At 38.5% G+C, this 27,413-nt stretch overlaps 1 protein-coding gene across 2 annotated transcripts in view; it reads right to left on the bottom strand.

Annotated features, from left to right (window-relative positions):
- Positions 1 to 7,387: 7,387 nt before the first annotated feature.
- PKIA (cAMP-dependent protein kinase inhibitor alpha) overlaps positions 7,388 to 27,413 on the bottom strand; it is a 51,762-nt gene continuing 31,736 nt past the window's right edge. For both annotated transcript variants that reach the window (XM_039841913.1, XM_039841914.1), the window contains 2 exons: positions 11,257 to 11,434; positions 7,388 to 9,562 (listed from right to left, as the gene is read on the bottom strand). In XM_039841913.1, the coding sequence (XP_039697847.1) occupies positions 9,483 to 9,562; positions 11,257 to 11,407 (231 nt within the window). In that variant the 5' untranslated portion in view covers positions 11,408 to 11,434 and the 3' untranslated portion in view covers positions 7,388 to 9,482. The remainder of the gene's footprint in view (positions 9,563 to 11,256; positions 11,435 to 27,413) is intronic.

Below are 27,413 nucleotides of genomic sequence, written 5' to 3'. Positions count from 1 at the left end.
CGGTTCTGGCTTTGCAACTGCAAATTGCATGGTCTTGGACAAGTGACTTGAGCTCACTGAGCCTTCACTTGGTCATTTATTAGGAGATAAGTATACTCATTTCATAACGATTGTAGGAAACGGAGATAATTTCATCAAGCATCCGATATGTGCTCAGACCCTGGTTTTATCACCCTGAGCAAAGATCAAGGAGTCTTCTACCCCTTTCTGTGATGCTATATAAAAAGATCTTTTTTTATCCTTGCATCACATGTTGTCAGCAGAGACATCTGGTGCCTTTAAAAACTGCGAGGACATCGAGGCCTGAGCAGAAGGCACTGGTAAAGGACAGCGGCAGCTGCTCTGCCAGGCGGGTCCTTTCTGCACCTCGTTGGGCTCCTGTCCGCTGCTTCTCACTTTCCCTGTGACATGTGGCTTTTTCAGCTGCTGGTTTCTTAACCTTGGAGTAAGTCCTCGTGTCTCCTTTCATCTAGAAGCCCTGAGCCTGCCTTCAAACACTTAACCCTCACTTTCAGAGTGCCTCCGTTTTTACGTTAGGCCCCTCGGCAGGGGCCCCACCTGTGTGCCCACCTGTGACTTCGTGCCTGGGACCCATCCCGCACTCTTCCCTGTGACTGATCCCTTGGAGCTGCTCTGCCAGCTGCTGCTGGGCTGTCAGGCACACCCTGGCGTCCTCGGTGACTTGTGTCAGCTTCCGTTACTTCCGGGTCCTCCTGCTTAGGGTCTCGGATTTCTCTCTTCCACCTGGCCCAGCAGATCTCCTTGGACTTAACGCTTACACGCTGTGCTCTACCCAACATGGATTGTTCAAAAAATATACAACCCCATGTTTTTCTACCTGTCTACCTCTGTTTGTGTCCTTTTTTTCTATGCAGAATGCTCTTTCTTCAATGAAATAATACTTGAAGAAATGGTTCCAGTGTCTCCTTTTCCATGATCTTTCTTGTTGAATGACATCTCTCCCCCAGAATTGGCAGGGGATGGTCCATGTCCTTCTAGTGTTGCTCGTCATCTTCGTATATTTATTATGTGTACGTATGCACTTGACTTACCATCGCTATTTAAGTGAGTATACTTCAGTAAACCCTATGGTCTCTTGTGACCTTGTCTTCGTGGAGAGCACATTCAAAAAAGTCTCATCTAAAAACCATAAATAATTGAAAAATATTTGCTATATAGATGTATTTCTCTTTAAGAATATGAAAGGTCAACTTCATGACCTGTAAAAATACTCTTTTCTCACTTTCCCAGTTTTCTTTGATTTTTCTACTGAAACCTCCTAGTTGTCATCCTTCCCAAACTTTCTTAGAAGTTTTCTAAACCTCCCTCTAATTATTGGCACTTTATTATGCAAATTTACTTAAACATGTTAGCCTGAAAAAAATTTTTTTTTTTTTGTCTGCTTGAACCCTTACCTGATTTATCCCTCACGAAGATGAACTCTGGTACTGATTCTTCATGGAAAAGGAAATGCTCTCATCACTCCAACCCGTGTCTACATCTCTTCTCCCAATTTTGTGTTACAAAGGCCTGAGAAGCAGCTGAGTCAAAAGTAAATTCTCATTAACTCTAAAATTAAAGAAAAATTCCTCATAATAAAGGATGGTGTGGTGACACAGAAAGTCTGGGAATACTGATAGAAAAAAAAACGGTGTTCACTGTCGCATATTTTAGTTTTTATTGGTCAAAGATTTCTGTGGTCCTTTTTTTTTTTTTTAAATTTCACCTTTTACTGCACCTAATACAGAGACTTAAGCTTACTGAATACTCAATAAATATTTCCTAAATCGATGTGACGATTTCCTGGATTTTATTTAAGGCTATCTGGGAAGGCCGGTTCTGTTTAAGTTGTCCTTCCATCGCTATAGCTATTTTTACATAACTTTTTGCCCTTAAAATTTATGGTTGCGTATTGTTTTATAGATTCCAAAGAATGCGTGGGATGAAAGAAAGCTTAAAAATTCAACAGGATAGTCATCAGTCACACCGTCCTACGCAGGTGGAGTGTGTACGATGAATCACAGCGGCCACTTGCGAACGTGCTCTATTAGGAGTAACCTTACATCATTAGCTTGGCCATTATTATTTCTTAGTTTGAGACTCAAAATGTACATAATACTTCTTTAGTCCTGTCAGAGTTCCTGTGTTATTTAGATTACTGCTATTTTTCTGTGTGTTTTTTTTTCGAAGATACAATATTGAGGAAAAAAAGACTTGAAAGTTTTATACATATGTATCAGTCTCTTTTCTTTCTTAAGTCTATAAGATTGTGTTTCTTGGTCCCTTTGTATTATGTTCCCATTTTTTTCTATGACTACAACTTCCTTCTATGGCCACTCTCAATTCCAGCAGGCTGAATGGAATTTGTACGACAGGATGCTAAGAAATACCTTTAGTAGAGTCACTTTTTAGCCAGACTGCTTACTTTGATTTGTTTATTTATTTTTACATGATTTTATCTGACATCTCATCCCTGTTAGGCCTTATCAGATCTTTGTGTGTCTCTGTGTGTGTGTGTGCAGCATATAGTTTGAGAATCATTTAAAAATAGTGACTGTATTGCATAAACTAGAAAAAAAGGGATAGAAATCAAGTTATTGTCTGTCGTGCAATACTATGCAGCCTTTACTGTTTTCAACCATCAACTTTACCTCTGAATTACATTTTCCCCTAATCAACTTGTGTGTAAACTCTGTCTCTTAGCTATTGTGAACGTCAGGAGGGCAGACATTCATTTACAAATGCTTATTGAGTATTAATAGACAAGGAAGATACAAAAATGAATACAGGAGGCTGCATCTCTCGAAGAGCTCATATTCTAGCTGGAAAGACACACCTGTCAACAAATCACTGTGATCTAGTGAGATAAGTTTGAAGATCAAGTGTGAGGGGAGCAAGGAGTATCAAGCAGCCGGTTTCCTAGGGAGGGGCTTGCAAATGGGGGTGCAGCTCAAAAAGCTGTAAAGAAAAGGGTAAGAGAGAACAGTCTGAAAGAATCGAGAGAATTTGCGAACAGCCGTGACCAAGAACATCTTAGGAACAGGAAAATAGCTAACACAGAGCAAGAAGTTATGTAAAAATGAAATGTAGCACTTACATCAAAAAATTTTGCCTGGCTAAATTGTAGGATGTTTTAAATTAGAGTGAAACCATCAGACGTATGCATTAGAAGGACACATCTGGTTGCAAGGTGGATGGTAACTGATTTCTCTTTCTTCAATGAAATAATACTTGAAGAAATTGTTCCAGTGTATCCCTTTCCATGATCTTTCTTGTTGAATGACATTTCTCCCCCAGAATCGGGAGAATCTGTGTACATTTCAGGACCAGCCGAGGTGGGTCCTGGTGAGCGGGCCATTGTATTACATTAGATACGTGATGCTTTAAAGGGCTGAAGTGCAGACAAAAAGAAGCGGGCCATTTTCAGAAGTAGTTAAGAATTAGCACCGATGGACCGAAAAACCAATTAGAGAGAGAAGAGTTAAGACAACTCTAAGAATTTCGATTGAAGGTTGCTGAGAAGCCAGCACTATCGTTATATGAGATCTATAGCACATGAAGAAAAGCAGGTTCAAGAATGTGTCATGAACTAGAGTCAGCGTTGGAATGTTAACTTTTAAGATGCTTTTGGGGAACTCATGTTGGTCTATCCAGCAGGTCGGGTGATCAGGAACGATCTCTGGGCTGTGGACATGGGTTTATGACGTCGGAGCGGGAGAGGTCATCTTACAGGCGGGACTAGAGGGAGTAGAGAGGATGGAATCCCAGGGAATCGCAGCATTTACTGGGGAGGTGTAAAAGGAAGAACTAGTTAAAGAATGCGAGAAATTGCTAGAGAGAAAAGAACTAATTAGTTTTTTAAAAATCTGGGGGAAAAAGGAAGGCAAATAGCATCAAAAAATATTCCATGGTGAACAGGATTAAATGTCATACATTGGGTAGGCTAATAAGACACACGTAAATATCCCTTATATTTGGCATTGGGATTGATATATCTGTTTAGGTCTAATTCAGAGAGCTGGAGTGGGACTAGGTACGAAAAAGTTGAATGTTTTTGCTAGTACATGGCTATTGTTGAGAGGAACTAGGGCTATCACCGGAAGTCATCCCAGGGTAAAATGGAATGCAGGACTCTAAAGCACCTCAAGATAACCATGCCCGTCTGTAGATGTCCAGGCTCCAGGTAAGAGCCTGTATACATGACAGGCACCCCCATGAGCACTGTAGGATCTGAGCACGTATCAAACAGATATGGAGAGAATGTGACGCATCTCTACGTGATGGAAGATGTGAACTTGAAGGACGAAACTGACCTTTTTCTTGGGATATGTAGATTCCTTCCTTAAAAAGTCTTTATTATTCAGTCGTACTTGTCACTCTCATATCAATTAAAATGGTAAAACCATTGACTTTGATTTTAGGTGAAGCTTGAGTCCTCTGTAACATCATCACTGTTTAATTCCCGTGTTGGCCGGGGCCTCAGTGACAATTACTGATGGTCTGGGAGCTACTGAAGATGTTGTTTGCAATGAGAAATTTAATTGGAAGTCAGAATGCAGAAGGATAAGGAATAAAGCGGAGAAGCATGAAACCAGGGAGCATAGATTACTATTTCGAGAAGCATCAGTAGCGAAGGAAAGAGGGGAACTTGAGAACTTGAGCACATTGGTGGAGAAGGGTAAAATTGGTAGAGAGAAAGGTTAGTTAACAGGCCTTCTGTTAAAGTCAGAAATAAAATGGTTTTAAAACCTCAGATGAAGGAATAAATGTTCGACAGGAAGCAGGAAGCTTCCTCCGTCCCCAGAGACATGAAAAAAGAGAGCTGTGCAGCTCTTAAGTCTGAAATGAGGTTGCGAACGATGAATAAGCATCGTTGTAAACTTTATAAACCCATCCGAGACAGTTACCGAGAAGGGAGATGGGCTGACTGATTTTCACTGGGCAGAGATGGCAGGAAGACAAGAAAGGAAGGAACGTGAGAGCAATGAGGAGAGAGATTAACAATGAATTCCAGACGGGGAGGTGGGTGGCTGAGGAAATACCCATCTTGAAATGATCAGAAGGTAGACTGGTGCCGATTAGAAAGCTGGCGGGTTATAGTCAAATCGTTTTGTTAATTTTGACTTAACGATGAGAGATGCCAAATCCCCTTATCCTGGACTAGAAAGATGCAAAAGCTAGAGGGAGAGAGGCACTAGAGGTAACGCAAGCTTGTCGCGCTGGCTCGCGGGTCGTCCCGCAGCCCTCGTGCTTTATCCGGTCACTCGAGTAAGATGAACTTAAAGATCCACAATCCTCTTCTGCCGCTGTGGCCTAAGACCTTCCCTGGACTCAGGCTGAGTGCTGTGTGATGCTCACTGTCTCAGACTCCCACCTTAGTCTCTGCTTGAACTTCACTGCCTGCGTCTGATAAAAATAATACGATGCAAAGAGAGCCGCCCCAAGATAAGAGAAGTTCAACTCTCTTTGCTCCTCTACTCCAAGATGTTACCCTAATGTGGTAAAACCCTGGGTGTCTGCGAGCACTTTTTTTTTTTTTTTTGAGTCATTTTAAAACTTTTTGGTGGAGTGAACAGGGCAGGTGCGTCTGGAAGCCTCGTACTTCTAGATCTCTGGTTCTCAAGTCTCTGGGGATGAGGGGGCAAGGAAAAAGAGACATGGAAGTCTCATGGGAGTACTTTCAAGGGCAAGTGTTGGTGTGGGAACGTATCTGTGTGTGCACGGGTGGCGGAGGGAGTGTTGTAAAAAACTTTCGGGAGATCCTGATAAACACCTGTCTTTCTTCTGGTATTAGATCACTGTCCTGCACGACGAGCAACTAGAAACCATGGGAGTGATACTGGGGCTTTGGTGTGAGACGCGAGAGTTGGCTGTGGTAGACATGAAGCCCAGGGTGCAACGGAGGGGAATGTAATGGGAGTAAAGGCTGGGAAAGGGTGAGGCCAGACGCTGGGTATGTCGCCCAGGACGCCTGAGGCTTGGGGTTTCTCCATCGTTACCCGTAGAACTGTCCGGAGTACCAAGTACGTAGTATGTGTTCAATAAATACTCTTAGTAGACTGTGTACATTTCAGAAAAATGTATTTCTTTTAATATCAATTATGTGAGCATGCAACATTGCTAAATACAAAAGTCATACAAGCTCACAAATGACTTCAGAGACTGCCACTCTTAATCAGAGAACAATTTAGGGCCCATTAAGACATCATAGATCATAGATCCTTTCTTGATTTCGCTTGATGGCTATACATTTCCTCCCTCTTACTATGGGCTTCACTCAGAAGCTCTGCTGCCCTCAGGCAGTTATGTTTCATTACCCATCATTGCTTCTCTGAAGAGAAACAGCAATATCATCCACCTTCTAAAAAGCTGCATTTCCACCGGGTCTGGGTAAGGTCACGTTCAGGGCATTTACAGTGTGCAGCTCTGGGGGCAGTGCGTGAAATTGAAGGCGGCCTGTTATCTACTGGGGAAAAAAGATTCTGTGAATTTATTTTAACAACACATTAGCATAGGATGCTTACAACTGATAAAAGGTAAATTTGATAAGTTCACACTTGTTTGCAAACGAGTGGAAAAAGTGAAATCGTCATATTTCTTGTTAAATAAAACGGGGTAGCTTGGGGCATCAAAAACTGCACCATGCTAACTTTGTAGACTACATGCCAGAAAAATACCGTTTGGGAAGTATCACACGAAAAGTAAATCCGAATTGAACTTCTGTGTTTTTTGAAAGTGCACCTTCGGTGACCTAGACGCGTCTGTGTCCTTGCTCGTGCAGGTAGCCTTGCAGAGCACAGTTCTCCTGCTGGGACTCAGCTTCTCTCTCTAAAATATGGAGGCTGAACCTGTCCATCTCTAAATGCTCCCTTCCAGGTACACGTCCTGTGATTGACTTTAGTTACATGGCATGTGCTGTAGAAATCTCCTTGGAGATAGACAGGTTCGAATCTTTCTTTCATCGTTCATTATCTTTTTAAGCTCAGAGAAGTTATACCTCACTGAGCCTCAATTTCCTAATCTGTGAAATGGGATAACATTACTTTAATTGAGTTGTTTGAGGATTAAATGGGGACATATGTGCTGGGCAGTGATTTGTATAAGGTCCGTTAGTTCATAGACATTCAGCAGGTATCACCAAAACGATGCCTTCGTTTTCTACGCTTTCCTTCTCTCGTTAATCATTCGATTCTATGTATATCATTGACTTGCAAGTAAAAGAGCCTACAATAAAATTTGGAAGATACTGTGAACTTGCACTGAGCAACATCTGTAAAGTAGATGTTTTGGGAAGTAGATTTTTATCTTTGAGCTCGGGAATGCCTCTGGGTTTGAATATAGCAGACGAAGTAGCAGTAAGAGGTCAAAATAATTCAAAAGCTCCTTATGACTTCGCAGTTTAGCACTATTTATATATTCGGAGACAAGCATGACGTCACATGCATTAATCACAGTATATCACATAGGAATATAAACCCTCCACATATACTCAGCACTAGTCCTAAACTTCACAAAACCACGTGAGATCAGTTTGGAATTCCACAATTCTAAGGACGAAGGGGACTTAAGCTAGATTCACAAGAAAGCTATGAGCATAGTAAACGAGGATTGAAAAGGCGATTTTATGGGTGAGACGTTTTAAGTGGACTAGCAGAGATTGTCTACAACAGCCTTGGGAACCGCTTTCCCCACTCGTAAGTCTATTGAATTTTAACTGGATGTTTTGGACCCTAACGGTTTAGCTAGAAGGAAGCGCTCTAGGACTTAATTTTTCCTCTTTCTATTTTTTGAGAGACTCACACTATTCACATTTTTTCCTAGTTATAAGTGACTGAGGACCAGACAGTGTCCATGCCCTCATCCCGCTCATCCAAAAAGTAGTGTGAAGGGAGATGAGGGTAGACTTACCTTCACCCTGTATGCAAGTACCAAGGAGGCCTGGGTTGCTGGTAGGTCCAGATCGGTCACCTGCTGAGATGCTGATTAACCTAGTTCACATGGGTCTGTACCTGAGCCCTGGAGGAGTTAAGTGGGCTCTTTATGGTAACAGGTCTTCCCACTGTCTGCTATTTGTCCAGTAATTCATGAGCCGTCGGCCTGGTACTGGTTCCTGATTTATTACCACTGATAACTGCGTTCATAATACCGACCCAAGGTTATCACACAGCTCACAGAAACTTTCCAGATAAGAACCACGATGCCAAAACACAGCTGAGGCCGCCCGCAGCATTACTGCGGGTTTTGTTAGCTTCTAATGATGATCATTACTGTATCCGAATGCAGTTCACACTAATTATTAGTAAAAGTTTACAAACATTAAAAAGTGTATCATAACATTTGAATCTGATCGGGCTGAAAAAAGACATGAAAAACACAACACGAGGGCTTCACTTTTGTGATTGGTGTCCACATGATGGCAAGGAGATCCATTTCTCCATCTTTCTCAGCGCCCTGGAGACCAGCTGCCCTCAACATGTAAATAGTAGCATACGGCATTGTGGGAAATTTGATTCCGAAAGAACAAAACGTTTCTGGTTGTTAGTGTCATCTCGGCTTCTCTTTCCCACCTTTCCCATTCTCTCAAATGCTCACAATTAAAAAGAAAAATATTAGTTGGGAAAAGTTCTCCCGTTGGGAATAAAGTAAAATTTGTAGGTTGAATTCTGGTCTGTGCAGACGGCAGACACACTGAATTCGGGTAATATTCACATTGACGGATATTTTCAAAGGCCTGTATAATAAAAGCAAAGGAGACTCGACGAATCTCTCAGGCTTAATCGATTCATCAGCAGTGAATGGAGGGGAAAGATTAAGTTAAAAAAAAAAAAAAAAGGTGTTCTATCCTGTGTACACCACCACACTATGGAGAAGAAAAAAAGGCAGCCCTTTTAAAAATGAGTGGTATAAAAATTCACAGTAATGTACATTAATTTTGTTTTTCATGAGCAATCAGAAGGGGCAGTGCTGAGCGCCTATACTGTACAATACAAAACAGTGTAAATCACACAGCGGGAACACACAGATACATAATGCTAAAAACAGTGCTTTCTGGATGGTTCTCTTACTGGGTGAATACTTGGGCCAGAGTTCTTTAAACTCCGGGGTTCAACCAACCCTTTGCAATTAGACACAATTAAATCCTCTGACATCGTGAGGGGCCAGATGCTACAGGAAGAATCATCACCTAGGTCAGTGCTACACTCTACAAGCATTTCATCATATGGTCAAGTGAAAAGATCCATACAAAAATGACATCCGAACACAGGCCACATGATTTCAGCCATTGCTAATGACAGAGGTAGAGAAAAGTCTGCCTGCAGCCACAGCCTCTGCCCCCTCTTTTAACACGACAGTGAGCAGGCTCCTGCGATGCGACACAGCCATTTTCTTTTTCCCCTTCTCGCTCCTGGAGACCAGTGCGTTCCAGCCAGGCCTGGAGGTGTGAGACATCGTCAGGTGCTGATGAAGATCAGAACGGGGTGTTAGCTGTCGGATTTCGCTGCTTCCCCCTGAGCTTCTCCGCTTTGTTCCGTCGAATTTCGCTGTGCATCTTCTTCACCCTCTGTAAGAGACGACGAAACAAGGATAAAGGCGAAATAAAAACCATTACTTATATTTACCCGCTCTCAGGATATTGCATTGGAAATTTAAGAAATAATCCAGAAATCTGAACTCTTCATAGAAACAAGTGTATTTTCTCGGTAATTAATTACCCATCAAGAAAATAGTTTAAATGTTTCAAGGGCTGCTTAATTCTTGTTCTGTGAACTTGGGCCAGCATGACTCAAAAACAAAATAATAACTGCATTTTCACAGGGGTTACTGATCATCTGTGCTTTTGATAAATAAGTAGGAAATCTCATGCCCAGGCCACGGCACTTATATATAGTTTCACAGGTTGCAGAAATCACGAGTGTCTTTAGGCCGAAATTGGAAGTGGAGAGCAAGTTTGCCTCTTCATTCCTAACTGTCTCATTTTAAGGATTTTGTGATAATTCATCTGCTTTCTCAGAGGTTTAATTCGTTTAGATGAAAAGCAACAGTGGAAGATGAAAGGGCACATGGCAGCTGGTCAGTCCGCTGGTACACGACAGTGACAGCCTAGCGAATGTAAGCACGACTCCAGCTAAACCACGCTCACAACTGTGTCCTCTTCAGCAATCTCAGCCAGTGACCTGGCAAACACTGAGATTAAACAGTGCTTTCTCTCCATATTCGGTCATTCTACCTGAGTGCAAGCTGTGGGCAGTCCTTGATTCAAAGATTCATATGTTTGCATGTGTTGGTTCATTACGAAGCAGCCAGTACTGCTTAGTGGACAAAATATCTGAAGGTGTTGCAGTAATGAAATTATGACAGTCTTTGCTAAGAGCTTGTTACCGTGATTCAAATGGTTAGCGGTAAATGGGCCGGTCCCTTCTTCAGATGGAAATGTTGAAAGGCGATTTCTCCTTTACTCTTAACAACTGTACACAAAACAACTCGCCATACTTTACGGAAATTGAAAGTAGTTCTATGATAAAAAAAAAAAGAGTCTGTTCTAAAGGGGTTCCGAGGGTACGGCCAGGCGTTATGTATCGTTTCCATACGCCGCTTTCATCATTAGAACAATGGAGAGGCTCCCAAGATGTGCAGGTGGCTCTGCCTAAGATGTGCAGATACAACAAGAACTTGATGACTAGGAGACGATCTTGATAACCAGAGGCATGAAGTCAGATTAGGGAAGATGCAAGAGAGTCGAGTATTTAAGGATGAAAGTAATTGCGTACATACAAGATGAAGAATTCGACTCCCATGGGGCTTGAGACTTTGTCAGTGACTTTTCTAGGGACTTTCTGGGGACACTTCCCAGGCCTTAGCATAATATAGCAAACACAGAGCCATAGCTAAACGGATGATCGTTGATAAGTCAAGGTAAACACAGGGCAGGAACATCATTGAGTGTAAACCAAAAAGAAGCTGAAACATGGAGATTAAAAAGGACGCCCCTCACAATTCTCAGCTAGTGATATTTTGTTTGTCATTTTTACAGCTGTCAATACTGTATGGCATTTGAGTGGGAAACCCTGTAAGAAGAAGTTATTGAAAATGAGTGGGAGTGATTGATTAAGAGATTAGTTCCTTCCTTCTATCTTGCCTTGGACTGTTGATAATTCTGTTACATTACTTTTGAAAGTGCTTTTTTCATGCCTTAATCCTGCTCGATGAAATGGTACAGATCATCCCGTGTTCATAGAGAGATGTGTGCCAGCTCACCTGTCTTGTTGATATCAAGACCTGCTAATTTCAGGGCTAATTCATTGCTGTTGCCACTCGCAGAGGAAACCAGGATGTCATGTATTGCATTTCTTCTACCCGTTCTTCCCGATGCAATAAAATCTGCATATGTAGTTTCCACATCAGTCATTGCTAACAAATATCCACATAGCAGGGACTAAAAAACAGAGAAAAATTAATAGGTAAATATAGGTTGGTCAGTGGTAAACACGTATCAAAGATGCTTGTTAAATTCCTGGCCTACAGTATGAATGTGAAATGATTGTCTTGCTTACATGTCCACAAAGCAAGCACACTTTGACTCTTGATCAAGGGTCAGAGACCTTTTTTTGTTAAGGGCCTGATAGTAAATATTTTTGGCTTTGAGGGACATATGGCCTGTGTCCCAACTACTCATCTCTGTGGTTTTGGTGTGCAAAAGCTGTCGAAGCCAATTTGTTAAACAAACAGCAAACGGACTATATGCCCAAAAATAGGCATATGTGACCTGCGTGCGATAGTCTGTGAGCACTTGGTTTGGATTATAAAATTCTTCTTTTATACCATTTTAGTCATTCTTCACTCCAGAGAGGAGGACTTGGAGATCAGTAGCACACCAAGGTGTGGGGGGTGGGGCGGAAGTGGCCAGCCTAGGGGAAGAAGTAAGCCAGTGCCCCGTGTGCCAAAAGTCCAAGAGCAATAACGAAGTTGACCAAAATCCAGTGTGCTTTTTATCGTCACCATACACCATCTAAACAGTGTCAATGATCAGATGCTGCTCCCAGTCTGGGAGAGAAGCTCCCTTGTGGCCCCTTTGCTAAGCCATGCTTGAGAAGGATAACAATCTTTTTGGACTCAATCCTTGCAATAAAATTTCAATGTACAAAGGAGTCAATGAAAGTGCGTTTCCTAAAACTTGGCGACACACATACTTAATTAAAGACATAATGAAGAAAAATATTTTCAGGGTAAAATGTGAGACATGTATATTAACAAAAGAATGCCAAATGCAAATCTTTTTAAAATTATTTTTTATTTTCTAAAATTAAAAAAAAATTTTAACTTTTAAAATTATTTTATTTATTTTTTCTTTATTTTATTTTATTTTTAAAATTTTTTACCAAATGCACATCTTTAATTTCTTTTTCTATGTTTAAATTTATATCCTTCCCCAAAGGTCAAAAGAGAGATGAACACTAAGGTATGAAACGATGAATTTCTGTTGCATTAATTCGTTTAAACAGAACTTTAAAATAACATAATTTCCCTCCTATTCCTAAACATTCCAATTACATTTTGCTATGGTTTAAGATTAAAAACTCATTCCAATTATCAAAACAAAGGACCGTTGCCAAATATAAGAACTAGAGAGGGAGGTAAACTGGTGGAATCCATACATCATCACGGACACTCTGAAATAACGTGATGCCATTTACAGTGTAATTTAGCATGGCAGCCAGTAGCCCATTCCTTTAGGCTTCATACTTCTCCCAATGCCTCTTGGCCAGGGAGCTGTTCATGCAATATGGAGAAACTTTTCATGTCCTCTCTTCTTTAAGAGGAAGCTGAAACAGGGAAGAGGGAGGAAAAGGCATAATACAAGTTTTGAAGTAGGAAGCGTAGATATGCTGCATGCTTTCTTGTGGCCATATCGTGGATGACGCTGGTTTCCATTCACTCGACTGGGTCTATCATTCCTTTTTACGGGAATAGGATTGAATGGTCATTATCATTTTATTTAAAATTTCAAAGTGCTCCTCGAAAGATGCTGGGTTTAGTCCTGGCTCTGCCACTGCATCTGCCACGGATTGTCTTTCGGAAAATACTGACCTCCCGGTCTCCTGTTTTCTGGTAGTAAAGTGGGACAGCTAGATGACACGGGCGCGTCTCGTGAAGGTGTAGAAACGACGGTCGTTCAAAACTACCTCATTTCTAAAATCTTGAACTTGGAAATTCCTTTCTATGGCCATAACCACCTATTCTTCTTCCTTTCCTCCTACTCTGAATGGGTCTGTTCTTCATACTGGTCCTATCTTTAATTCTCTTAACCTTTTTCATTTTAGTGTTCTCTGGTTCTGGTCTGGATCGATTGCCCACTATTTCACGTAGCTTCTAATTAAAATTAAGAAGTCTCTGTGATCTCCTGTCACCTCGACCTTCTTAAGCCTCACCTGGGAAGAAACCGTGGCGTACTTTCTCTGATCTCATTACTGGGTGACCAAGTGTTTCCAGAAAAAGCCACAAAATTGTGCCAATTGGCTCAACTGGAAAGTTTTGACACTATTATTAGTATACACTCCACGTCATTGGGAAATTCTTTTGTTCACCTCCAGCTGACTCTTCCTTGTGCTTTTCTCTGTGGGAGGGATCCAAACCCTTTCCGGCCCCAGAACCAGACACTACCAGCCTTAAGAGATGACTTTGCATCTTCCTTTTCTGAGAAGATATAAGACATCTGCTGCGAGTTTTCTTAAAGTTCTTTCTCTCTCCAACACATTTGTCTGTGAATCACTATTCTTTCTTTTCTGATACAACGCCTTTTTTTTTTTTTTTTTTCAGAGGTATGCTGGCGAGTCTTTGTCACCTCCCCCTACAAGACCTTGGTCCATCCATTTTTTCCCCCAATAAATGAGTCTTCTTTCTCCTCTGGATTTCCCCCTTAAGTTTAAAAGCACATTCAAGTCTTCTTTTACTAAAAAAGAATAAATGAACAATTTGAACAAATATCCTTTCTTCAACCTTCATTCACCTTCGCAGTGACTGATCTCTTCATTAAACTTCTCAGAAGGGTTTGGCTATGTTAATTTTCAATTTCTTTGAACAAACCTTTAGAATTTTTATATTTCCTTGTCTTTTATATCGTATGTTTTATGGAGTTTACTTTCTTACCGATCACCACAATGATCTGTATTAACATTAAGTAACAGCTTGATGTGGAAGGTTCTCGTGAGTGTCCACCTCGTTTGAGCTCTCTACAGTGCATGACCCAGCCAGCTGCTTTCTCCTTGAAACTCTCTCCTAGCACACTCAGCAAGTTCTAGAGCAAGCTTATTATTATACGAGTCAGACTCATCTGTACTTGAAACTAGACTTTCATTTGCTTGCTGTGCTGTATCCAATTGCTCTGTACTCAGTTCTTCAATTATAAATTGTGATAAATCTGCTTAGTTCTCAAGATAGCTATGAGAATTTATTTGGATTATGTATCTAAAGAGTCTAACACAATGTTTGGCACATGGCGCGTCGGTGCTGATAAAACAAAGCAAAACAAAACAAAACAAAACAAAACAAAACAATAGCTGTTTCTTTCTTAGCGTGCATGACACCTTACTAACCTGGTTGCATCCTATCTGATCTTTGTATTTTTCAGATTTCTCTTCTTTCAGTTTTGCACATGCATTTCAAATTCAATAAGGCAAAATGAGACCACAGCAAAACACACGAATAGAGAACACCATGTTGGAGCATTTTTACTCATTTCTCTCTCTGTGTCTAATCACTTGCCTACATCCTGTTGATTTTTATTTGATGTCACTCATAAGCAAAAAAAGCAGCCTAGAACTGTGTAAACCTTTGTTCCAGGCAATTAATAAATTACATGAAGATGGACAAATCACTTGAACTCTCTGGTCCTCAGATTCTTCACCTGTAAAATCTTCTGGATTTTTAGGACTTGGTAATTTGGTATAATTAGGAAATATAGAAGTTCTCTGGGGCTACTGATGAAGGGTGATTAATATATTTCTTCATCATTGTTCAGTTCTCTTCACCATATTTTTATTTAGCACCAACTAGGAGTGAAGGACTCTACCAGGAACTGTATGTCATTAAAGCGTTAACAAAATGCAGTTCCTGTCTTGTAAGAGCTGTCATCTGTCTAGAAGGAGAGGTAGCCATATGCCATTTAGAATGTAAGTGCCCTCTATAGGCACAAATCAAAGCTCTTGAAAGTGCCAGCTGAAGACAGAGGGAAAAGAAGACAGAGAGGAGATGGCAGCTAACAGAATGCTGAGGGCTAAATCCATGTCAACGAGCGAGTCCGTTAGGGGACGCGTTCCTGGCGGAATAACAGATTTGAACAGATGTGCCAGCAGCGAAGCTATGGAAGACACTGCATTACTCTGCAGCATACCAGGTTTGAGAGCGAGTTAAAGCTAAAGCAGCAGAAGTGTGTTCCTTCCAAATCATGGAAAAACTCAGCAATAATCCTGTGTTCTACAAGATATAAATTTACTGTTGCCTGTCTATGAGTAATTTACAAGTCTGAATAAGCATTTGACCTTAGAATAATTCAGTGCTAGTAGTTATAAATATATTTTCTTACCTACTTCGCCAACATTAACCAACACGGTATTTAATATCTAGGTTACTTTAACAATTTAGAATTAGATATGAACATCAATCTAGCAAATATGTGTCTCAAAAGTTTAAGGGGATGTGGAATTACCAGAATAAGCTCCTTTCACAATCACTGTGATTGTCTTTCACTCTTAGTCTCTTTATGGCTTTTTAAAAATAGGCTTTAAAAAAAAGCACAACTGATAATATTTCTCATCTAATAGCAATGCTGTGAAGTAGGCAAAAATATGCTCATTTTCAGGTAAAGAAAATAAGTCTCAGGGATGCTAAATAATACACAGAACTATGACTCCAACCCAGGTCTGTAGGTTTTGTGTACCAAGCATTATATTTTTCAATAAAGGTCCTTGCTTTCTGCCATTATCATTTTTTATGTAGACTGTCATAGTAATGCATGTGCATGTGGGGTTTCCATCTACTTCACTGTTCTGGTAATAGTTTTAAGGAGATTTGAAATATCAGGAATGCTATAGAAAAAAGTGGTGATATTTTCCATGAGAGGGTATGAATTAAAAGAAGGTACACTCCGTTATGATATGTATATCTAGGAACGTTAAAAGACACTGGTGGTAATTCTACTTATAAGAGGGAAGCCAGCAACTTAATTTGAATTTTCACTTAGTGTATTCCTAAGTAACGAGCACATGGGAGAAGAAACGGGGTTACGGAAGATGTAAACGCACATTGTGTTCACCTTTAAAATGCGTGTGTATATATATCTTCCTGCTGGATTGAGTGAAAGATAACGCTGATTATGAGACGAGTGAATTGCTGTAAACTTCTCCTCTGCTTAAGCATTTATGAAGTGTATTTGTTAGATTGATGTGCACCAATCTTAAATCTTTAAGATAATGCAGATATGTTAGCCATTATAATTATTATAGTAATAGTTATTAATGTCGAAGTAGAATTTCATTTTTATTACATTTTCTTTCTCCAGGCAATAGACTTATTTTTCTATAAAAAGGAACAATAGTAGACAAATGGCACATAGAAAACTACATGAACGAAGAATACAATTACATTTTTAAACAAAATATATAGATGCTGTGAACACTGTTTTTTTTTCTCCCTCCATGATTATAGTTCTTTTAGTGAATTCCCATTAGATGCTCAAAAATAGATATTTCACACACATGATGGCTATGTTACTTTCAGTGAAACATGTAGATACAGATCTTCAGTTTCGTGCTTCGACTGCCAGAGACAGAAAGTATCTTCCACACCAAATATACCATTGTACAATGACTGGGAGCTTTGTGTAAACATTCTAGGGAAACTATTGCCAAATGATCATTTCTAATAGATGTTCACTAATCAATGACAAAAGTAAAAAAAAAAAGAAAAAAGCAAAACAAAAAACTTTCCGGTATTAACAGCAGGCAGAGGCCTAATCGAGTAGAGATTAGCACACACTCTGGCCTTATAAAAATAAACTAATCAGAATAAAACCTGACCATGTTACCAAAGTGGGCTTTGATTCTTCCATCAGACTTTCCCTGTTTATGCTGCTATAATAAGAATTTTCTAGGTATGGCAAAATGGTCATACTGGATGTAAACAAGATAATATGGTGTTATTTTTTTTTGTATCCGGTTATACAAGAGCCAGTTGTACTAATAGTTAAAGCCTGATTCGAGAGCAAAAAAAGAGACTTTATTACTTAAGTACAGTATTATATAAAGGTAGATTAAATTTTAAAGCATAAATCTCTAAATATTGGTGTCTAAAAGTCCAATCAAAATCCATGACTAAGAAAAAAGCTTGCTCTTTCTTTCCCCTCTTCTTGAAAAAGTCTCACTTTCTCACTTTTTAACAAGAGAAGGAGTATATTGGCATCATCAAAATTCTTCATTTGTACATTGGCTTTCTAAACTGAGATTCAGGATTCCTGTTGGTCTTTTCCTTTTCACTCCCTTTACCTTTTAAAATATCACATACACAAATTATTTGAGAGAATACACCAGCAGGTTTTACTCTAGTAGAATTTACAAATTTAGATAGATTCCAAGAGGCTAGGAAAAGTGTGTACTTACGTCTCCTAGATTGAACAAATTGAAGCGTTCCACATAGATGTATCCTGGAAGTCGGGCCTATGAAGCTGCTAAAATGATTTTTATAGTGACACTGAGTCATGAGCCAAATGGTGACAGGATAGCATGCTAATTTTACTTCGGTAAATGGGGACACATGAAATGAGACTCACAGACTTGGAAGAAAGAATGGAGAGAATGCCATCAGTAGGCACGGAAGGCTTCTTTCTCTCTAATATAAATGCTATGATTTATTTTAAGTTGAAAACAGAAGGAAAATTCTTCCTGTCCCATTATTACAAGTGCCGATTATATAACTTCTCAACCATTAGTTTATTAAACCATGAGAAGTGTTAAAAACCCTTCAGTAAATTACACATTATTTTTTCTGAAGTGTTTCGGTCTCAGATTTTCATTACAATCTCAAAAATTATTGAGAATGCCAGTGAGCTTTTGTTTCTGTTATAGCTGCCAATATTTACATATGAGAAATTAAAACTGCAAACATTTATTTATTAATGGCTTAAAAATATAAATGATAAACCATTACATGTTTCCATAAATATTTTTAATGACATGAAATATATTTTTCAAAGCAAAAAAAACAATAGTGACAAGAATGGCATTGTTTTACATTTTGCAGTTCTCTGGCTTAATTCTGCAAATGTCTGGCTTAATAAAAGACATGTGGTTTCTCATATCTGCTTCTGCAATCAATCTGTCTCAATATGTTGTTTTAGTTGAAGTATATGAAGAAAATCTGGCCTCACACAGATTTCTTTAGTTGGAAAAGCGAGGAGGATTTTTATAGCCCTTTGAGAGAATTGCGGATTTAAAAAATTTTTTAACGTCTAACCTAAAACCATAAGAGTATGCTTTTCAAACTCTGTTTTTTTAAAATCTATTGTATACCTGCCACTTTACATGGCTCTTTTGCCCATGCACATTTTTTATTTTTTAATATCAAGCTTTGGCCATTTGGTAAATATTGGTTTACTGGGTTATGCAAAACTTCCAAATTCTATCATATTTCATTATACAATATTACAGTTGGTAGTAAAGCCACCTATCTCATCAGAAAAGCCTTTAAGAATCAGGAAATTGACAAGTTCACAGGAGCAGATAATAACTTTTCAAAAACTGTGATTTTTGTTTGAAAGCTCAGATTTTATCATTGGCAACAGATACAGTTAGATATTGCTTCCTTTGAAGTGGCAAGCTCACTTTGTTCACTTTCGAGAAAATCTCCGCCGAACAGCCAAGTTTGAAAATGCACAGTTTGCCTGTCAGTTGTTCTTTCAAGTAAAATTGGTGATTCATGAAAAAAAAAAAGTGGCTAATTCTGCTCGCGATCCAAGCAGTCGGTACATGGCAGAAGCACCTCCAGAGACTTCCCATTTCATCACATAGAGTATTAAAAAGACTTATACTTCAACCACTATGAAAAACACTATGGAGGTTCCTCAGAGAACTAAGAATAGAATTACCATATGACCCAGCAATCTCTCTTCTGGATGTTTACCCAAAAAACCTGAAAACATTTATCAGCAAAGATATATGCACCCCGATGTACATAGTAGCATTATTCACAGTGGCTAGGACATGGAAGCAACCAAAGTGTCCTATGGTAGATGACTGGCTACAATGGAATATTAATTACTCAGCCACGAAAAAAGATGAAATACTGCCATTTGTGACAACATGGATAGATCTTGAGATATCACACTAAGCAAAATAAGTCGGACAGAAAAAGTTGAAAACCAAATGATTTCACTCATATGGGGGATATAAAACTGAAAGCAACAAATGAACATGACAAACAAACAGAGACTCATGGACACAGACAGTGGCCTAGTGGTTACCAGCGGGGAAGGGGAGGCAGACAGAGGGAAGAGGAGTCAAATATTTGATGACGGAAGGAAACGTAACTTTGGGTGGCGAACACACAATGCAATACGTGTATGACATACTGTTGAACTGTACACCTGAAACTTATTTGACTTTATTAACCAATGTCGACCCAATAATTTTAATAATAATAATAATAAAAAAGACCTGTACATAAAGGTCAATATCTGACAAAACTATTATTTTTTTTTACTGTTTCATCAAATACAATCTTCGGTAAATCTTGCATTTAAGAACTATGAACTGCGAGTGTGTGGTGGAGAATATGGGGGTTACTAGTAGAGTTTGGTGCCACTGAATTGCTTAAGGTGCCAGCGTTTGCCCACCACGCTTGTGCACCCTGAGTGCAAATGTCAGATAAGTGAAAAGGGCAGACGGCATTAGTGTTATTAAGAAAATTATCTTGAACTCGTGAACCTTTTGTAAGTGTCTCAGGGATGGATTGAAATGGTTTGGGAGTAATGCAGGAGTCTGGGGACCAAATTTTGAAAATAATAAAAGAAAGCAATTTAATAAATACTATACATTATGGAAGGAAAACCTTTTGTAAAAAAAAAATAACTAAGTAATATTTAATTCCTAAACTACTCTGGAAGTATCAGCTGACCTGTTTCCATGCTAAGTTCTCACCATCTTTTCCTCTTTCCTTTCTTGATGATCTTGTAGCCTATTTTCAAAAACAACCTGTTAATCTCACAAATCAGAGGGCTTCAAACTAAGTCTCATGAGCTCAGGACAGGGTTCCAGAACTTGATGCTGCTTCGGTTTGCTTTTCACTCGAATTGGTGTATCTCTAGCCACACTTGGGAGTGAATGACAGCAAAGAAGAAATCAAGAACCACAACTCCGTTAATAGCAACAGGTTACCGTGAACTTCTCTGTCAAGGTATAAGTGTAACTCCTGCACCAGATCATGACACTGCATGCTCTCCAGGACATCTTGGTGGAACAGTGACCCACACTGCACTCCACAAGAGTTTGGCCAATGTCCGATCAAAAGCACACCTTACAAAAGCGATCTCACATACTGAATTGTATCATAGACATATGCCAATGTATATTAACTAGGTCGAACCAAATCCCTTTTATTCTAAACCCAAGGCATTGACCTTTTATCACAAAACAGTGCTAGACTAAATTTTGCCAAATATGAGAAAAAAAGACTATTTTAATGGTTTTCACAACAAGATTTTAAATAATAGTATTAGAGATAATATCTAATTTACCTTGGTTGGAGGTAGCTCTTCGCCTCTTCCCTGATTTTCACTGTGTAATAAAAATTCTCATTCAAAAACGTTCCAATATTTCATACAAATGATTATTCCTTTTAATCTTCATATTCAACTTATTTCTGACCCCCACTGATTTGACAGTGTGACCCTTATTCCTTCATTCAAGGTGTGTGTAAATATATTCTTCTTTATGACCCGGGCACATTTTCATGTTGTTGTATCCATTCATAATCTAGTCAATTGCATCATTACTCAATTTCTTCTCTGAAACTTTAGCAAAGATTCAAATCCTGTTTTTTCCTGTCCACAATGCTTAACAAATGAAAACTTTACGCTGAGAAATCTAAGCCTATAAGTGTTAAGCCAGAAGCACAGGGTATCTTCCTTTGGGAAATATTTTCAGTCTAATTAAGAAACAAAAAGTGACCTTAAAGCTACTCATGAATGCCTTTGCTCATTTCAGCCGATGTCTTTATGATCGCTAACGACAGAATTTTCTTTATTTATATTTCATTTTCTTAGTCTTCCCAGAAAATCTTGCCTGCTGACTTTATGGAGAAGAGCAAGGTCATCCTACTGAAATTTCTTTGATTCCCCCTTTATCATCACATCAAAAATTGTCCATGTCTTTATTCACGAGTCTTTTCGCCCGACGCGAACACCTGATTGGTGCTCTTGAGTCCATCCTCTCTCCCACTCCTGTTCTTCAGTCCTGCCTTGGGCTTCCGGAGTCTCTTGTTTCCTCTACTTCTCCAATGTCTATAAAATTGCTTACATTTTCCCTGTTATAAAATATATTCCATCTTTTAATGCTGTATGTTCTTTAATATACTTGCCTGTTTTGTTTTCGTTTACTTTCAAATTTATAAAACAGGAAACAAAAAATTGTTCCTGTTTCCTCTACATTGCTTTATTTTTAATTCCTTTGAAATTTGACTCACACGTTTATCAATTTACTAGAATTGTTTCCTCCAAGAAAAACTATTATACATGAATCACAAAATTCAATAGGCTTTCCACAATAATCATATCAAATTATCTACCTCATTTCACATTGTTATTCCTCTCTTCTTGAAATAGTTTTCTCCCTCGATTGCCCCATAATCTTCTTAAATTTTTTCTTGCTCTTTCTCCGACTTACCTCTTGAAGATTCTTTATTCTCATTTTTGTTCTTTATGTTCTGTTCGGTAATCACATTTACCCCAATAGCTTAACAGCCACCTGTATGTATGTGACGATCGAATCCATAAATTTGGGGACTGATATTTTTCTGAAGAGTAGCTTGAGCATTTTTACTGTCTGTTGGATATTTCACCACTGACTTCCTTGAAATCTCAAATTCAGTAAGTTCGAAATGGAATCTCTTGCTGCATCTCCACCTTCGCCCTCAAAACGATCCATTCTCCCCATTATTTTAGGGTACGTTACCACTGCTTTCTCAGGCACCTATGATGGAGATCTTAGAATTGTCTTCGGTCGCTCTGTTTCACTAATTCTTCACATCCAATCATTTCATAGACCTCATTGTTTCAATTCTGCCCATTCCATGTCACTTGAATATTTTTCGTTTTCGTTCTTTTTCTGGTCATTACCTTCATCATCTCCTTCTTGACTGTTGCAGTTGTGGGCTAACTACTCACTTATCTAACTAAACCTATCCTTCTCCAGCTTACCCTTTTTTACACGATCACCAGAATTAACTTTATAAAACATAAAGGGCTAAGAAATTTTCAGCGGCTGCAGGGAACTCACAAAACAGTTCAGTTTTTTGCATATCCCTCTAGAATCTGAGCCAAGCTACTTCACTGCTCTTTCCCCATACTACCTGTCCTGTGCATGGAAGGTTCGATCATAGCCCACACTTGCAGCATCTCTGGTGGGCTCCTTCTTTCCACATGCTGTTTCATTCCAAACGATGAAATCCTCATCTTTTCATCTGTTCATAAGCAGTACGGACCCCTTCCAGATATCCGAGTATAATGAATAATTTTATTACAATGTTTATTTAATTCAGTACTATGCAGGAATTAATTTCATATTGATTTCTCCCTGTGTTCTATTTTCTTAAGATCTGGGTCTTTGCTTTTTGAGTCCCTCATAATGCTTGGCACAGGATTTTGTATGTTGTTCTTACATCTACAAAAAGTATTTCGTGGATCTGTTTTTAATTATCTTACTCAATATCCACACTGGTTAAGTAAATTTGTCGAGGTTATACATACCATTACCAATAATTAAAGTAGGCTGAGAAAGCATGTTTTCTTATTTCTACTCAGTTCATTTTCCTGTCTTGTAAGACTTTTAATCAATTGAAGGAGATGAACTTAATCATTTCTTTTGATACACGTTTTCTTCTGTATATTCATAATTATAACGGAGAATTTAAAAAAACAAACAAACAACAGAAAGCATTCTAGAATTCCTAATAATCTATCCTATTTTCACTTTTTCGATGGCTACCTCTTTTTAAGTTTTTAATTAAATATAAGTGACAAAAGTAGCAAATCAATGTATGGAATGATTTGTTCTGTTCTTCACTTGTTAGGGCTCTTTACATCATTTATTTAATCTTTCACAGGGATTACAAATCATTTATCAGCTAAACTTTGCAACATCCCTGCTGAGACAATTAGCTGAAGAAGTACTACTGGTTGGCAAGAGACAAGTAATATTACCTGCACATTACAGATGAAGAAACTAAAGCAGAGAGAGGTTAATGGACTTGACCATGTCTTACAGAGTCAGTGGTGGTACTGAGGTCAGAATGGGACCTGGGGTTATTCACATCGAAATCACAAAAGCGTTGAGAGCCGGGGGCCTGTGCTGTTCTTTGTCATATAATTGTCATGTAATACGGTGCTTTCTAAGCCCTTTGCCTTCTGGCTTCCTTTCCTGAGTCTGAATGAGTTCAAGGAGGAAAGACATTTACAATCTATTCCTTCTCATGAAACTAAGACTATTTTTTCTACTTCAAATAAATATTTAGCTTTAGAGAAAGCATGTTAGAGCATCGACAATTTCTTCTCAAAATAACTCATTATTGACTTTGCCATTTTTAAAATTATAATGAAAGGTGAAATCGAGCCCAGTAATATTTTTTTGGTCTGTTCCAACTAGTAATGATGACCATTAAGAATAACAAGACAGCTTTTGTTTACTTGTGGATTATAAATAATAAGAATAAAAAATATCACATATTTGCCAGATACACTAAGAAGTAGGTGAATTACGTAATTTAAATCTCTCAACAACTCTGTCAAATAGGTATTCTCATCTCAGTTTTAAAGATGACATAACAAAAGTTTTGAAACATTAAGTCATGAAACTGAGAGCTGATTTAACCACTTACAAAACCAGTTGCCATTTATCAGCATTTTCCAACATTTGGTATGTTTTGGAGAATACTAAACGTTATTTTCCGTTAATGGTTTGCCATGAATATTTCTTTTAAAATATGTACGCAGCTTGCATTCTGTTCTGAGACATTACTTCGTGGGGTGATATTTAGTTGCCATCTCTCCCGAACCTGGCTTTGTAATATTACCATCTGATGCACATATTAGTCGCCACCACCATCTCTTCCTCGATTTCTGTATTTGTTGTATAAATGCTTCGCATTCCAACTATGGCATATCTGGTCTACTCATCCAGGTGACAGTCCTCATCTTCAGACATCTCACTGTCCCGGCTGTTCAGCCTTGTGACAGCAGAAGCACACTCGCTAGGGGCTATGAGTTTGAGAAGGACTTAACGAAATCGTCTGATACCTGAAAAAGTAATTCTAAAATATGAAAGCAAATCTGCAAAACTGAGATAAAAACTCGTTTAATGTTTTCATCACTTTTATTAGCGCACGTCATCAACTGCAGTGTTACTCAGCTCTCATATCATGAGTTATCTATAAATTATATTGCATATGTGATTTGGGTACATTTTAATATATTTGATAAGTGCAAAGCTTCCGGAAGGATAACGGCCTGGGACTGAGGAAGGTTTAAGAATGGGGAACTAGAAGCGACTTCATTCGGAGGGTGAGGCCCGAGAGCAAGAGAGTAGGTTGCGTTGAAAGGAGTATCTGGTGTGGGAGAGCCAGTGACAGGTGACTTACTGAGTGGGGAGCATGAAGGTGGGGGACTCTACGGAGAGAATCCAGGTGTCGCCTCTTGATTTCTAATTTGGATGAACAATAAGATGGTCCTCTGGTGAATTAGCTAAAGGCACAGCGACATCAGCAAAGCCTAAGGAGATGCAATTGAACATCTCACAATGCCACATTTAAAGTAAATTTGGCCTGCCTTCCTGTCTGAATGGAAAGGCATTAATGGAAAACACACACGTTCACACACATGCTCACATCTGCTCTTTTGCAATCAAATGTTTTCTACGTAGTGTCTAAATATCTATTCCAATAGGAATAGTGCTTAAACACTCCAATATGCCTCTTTTCAGTCAAAAAGAAAAACAGTTGCTATAACTGTGTTCGAACACACTTTAAATATATGTATAATCATTGCCAATTTATCTGCTTTACAAATACTAGTTTTCTATATAGTATTTAATATCTTTCTCTATTGAAAATGTCCTTGCTCAGTATTATAATTAAGGTTGTTCATCCTTATACATCTGAATGTTAGAATTCCTGGTGAAGCTCTTTATTGATGGAATGAGTTACAGCACAAAGTTTGACTCTTCTCTACCCTCACCGTATGAGATTGAAAGCATCTTCCACACATTCACTTTAAATGAGACTTTTAGACTTTGAAACCTTTTTGAAGTCAGTAGGATAAATCAAGAGAAAAAGGGAATGATGAAGAACAGTATGAATTAAACAAATTTAAGTAATTAAGAAAGTATTAATCTAGCCATTAAGGAATATATATTAAGATTTACAGAACATATAATGGATAGATTAATAAATAGTTTCAAAATGAGATAGTGCACTGAACATCTTAAAATATGGATTTAAAAATGTAGTGAAATCATTGTATTAATAAAAGAAACTTTTATAAAGTGAGATCAATATTAAGTGCATTTTTGTCCAGGAAACAAGTGACCAGGAAAACATTATGACATTTCGTAGGTTATCAAAATCGCTTTACTATCAATATCAATCATCAGTATTGGAAATTATCATTATAAGTGTATTTCATTATTGGGAACTTTCAAGAGGCTATTTAAATGCTAAATACTGGTTTTAACAAATAAAAAACAACCTATCTGATGAAGAAGTTATACCGAACTGAGAAATTAAAAGATCTCAGAATAGAGACTTTTCACTGACTGCAGTATAAAGTACTTGAATGTGAAGAGTTTCTGTTTTTCTAGTTCGCACTCCAAATTTTTGAAAAGGGTTATATGCATGTTGCAGGGTATTACGTAAATATTTAACAAATAAAAAGTTTTTAACTCACTGCCTTGTATCAATTAGGATTGCTTCTGTACTGATGAAACCAGAAGCTTTCTATTTCAGCGCTATGAATTACGAATGTCTTTGTCTAATTCTCATAATGTTTGTGTCAGCCATACTTACTTGAGTAGTAACAGAAGAACTCATGCCATCCTATCTTCTAGGCTTTCATTTGTGCATATTACTTCATGAATTCACATAGACTGACATTTTCATAACACCACCAAAGACTATAAAAACACATAGAACAAGCACTTGCCAAAGAACTCTAAATAAAACAGGTTTCGGATATGAAATTAGAGCCACTTGTCTATGCTTCCATCTAAGTGCTTCATTCAAAGAGGGACCTTCAACCTTGCTACGTGTATAAATCACCTAGGGTGACTTTTACATTTATCAATGGCCCCACTATCGTATCTGATTTTTGTCTAGATGATAATAATTTTTTATTAAGAACTTTATTTCATTAGTTGCAAAGGCAGCACACTAGTTGATAGCAAATGCGTGTATGTGTGTGTACATGTGCGCGCGCACACACACACACAAACACACACACAGTCTCTGCTTTGAAAAATTGTGGGACAGGATTAATCATAACTGTTGAGTTTAAATGCCATTTATCAATTTATTAAAGCACAAATGAGCAGGAAAAATAATATATGGACAATCTTGTTTTTTTTTTTATTTATTAAAAATGTCTTGAAGAAACCCTTAGGAGATTAATATAAGATGGTGGAACAGAAAAATCCTGTCGCTTTGTTTATTCCATAGTCTGTGGCAAAATAAATAACAAAAGTGAACCTGGAATATAAATTAAGAGACGGTCATGACGATGGGGAGCGTGGCATAGGGAATGCAGTCAGCATTGATTTAATGGCTGGGTGGAGAGCAGGGGAGAGAAAGAGCAATTAGGGGGATCGTTTTATAAACTACATAAATGTCGAACCAATGTACTGTATGTTTGAAACTAATATTAAAATTAAAAAAAAAAAACTTGCCATTAAGTTTCTTCAAACTAAATTTATGTTCTCTTCCTTCTCTTCCCCTCTCCCTTTATGTCAACTGAGCCCCCGACCCTGTTGCTACAGCATCGTCTCCCCTGCTAGAACGTGTTTCTGTACTTACTGTCAAAGCAACGGTTCAAGGGTAAAAGATCATAAAAGCAGGGAGGGGAGTTTCAAGGAAGGAAATGCCCTTCCATGTTTTTAACATAGAAA

The sequence above is a fragment of the Pteropus medius genome, unplaced genomic scaffold, assembly GCF_902729225.1.
Source record: "Pteropus medius unplaced genomic scaffold, Ma_sr-lr_union100, whole genome shotgun sequence".
In the NCBI taxonomy this organism is placed as follows: Eukaryota; Metazoa; Chordata; class Mammalia; order Chiroptera; family Pteropodidae; genus Pteropus; species Pteropus medius.
This window is presented reverse-complemented; position numbering and strand designations above follow the sequence as displayed.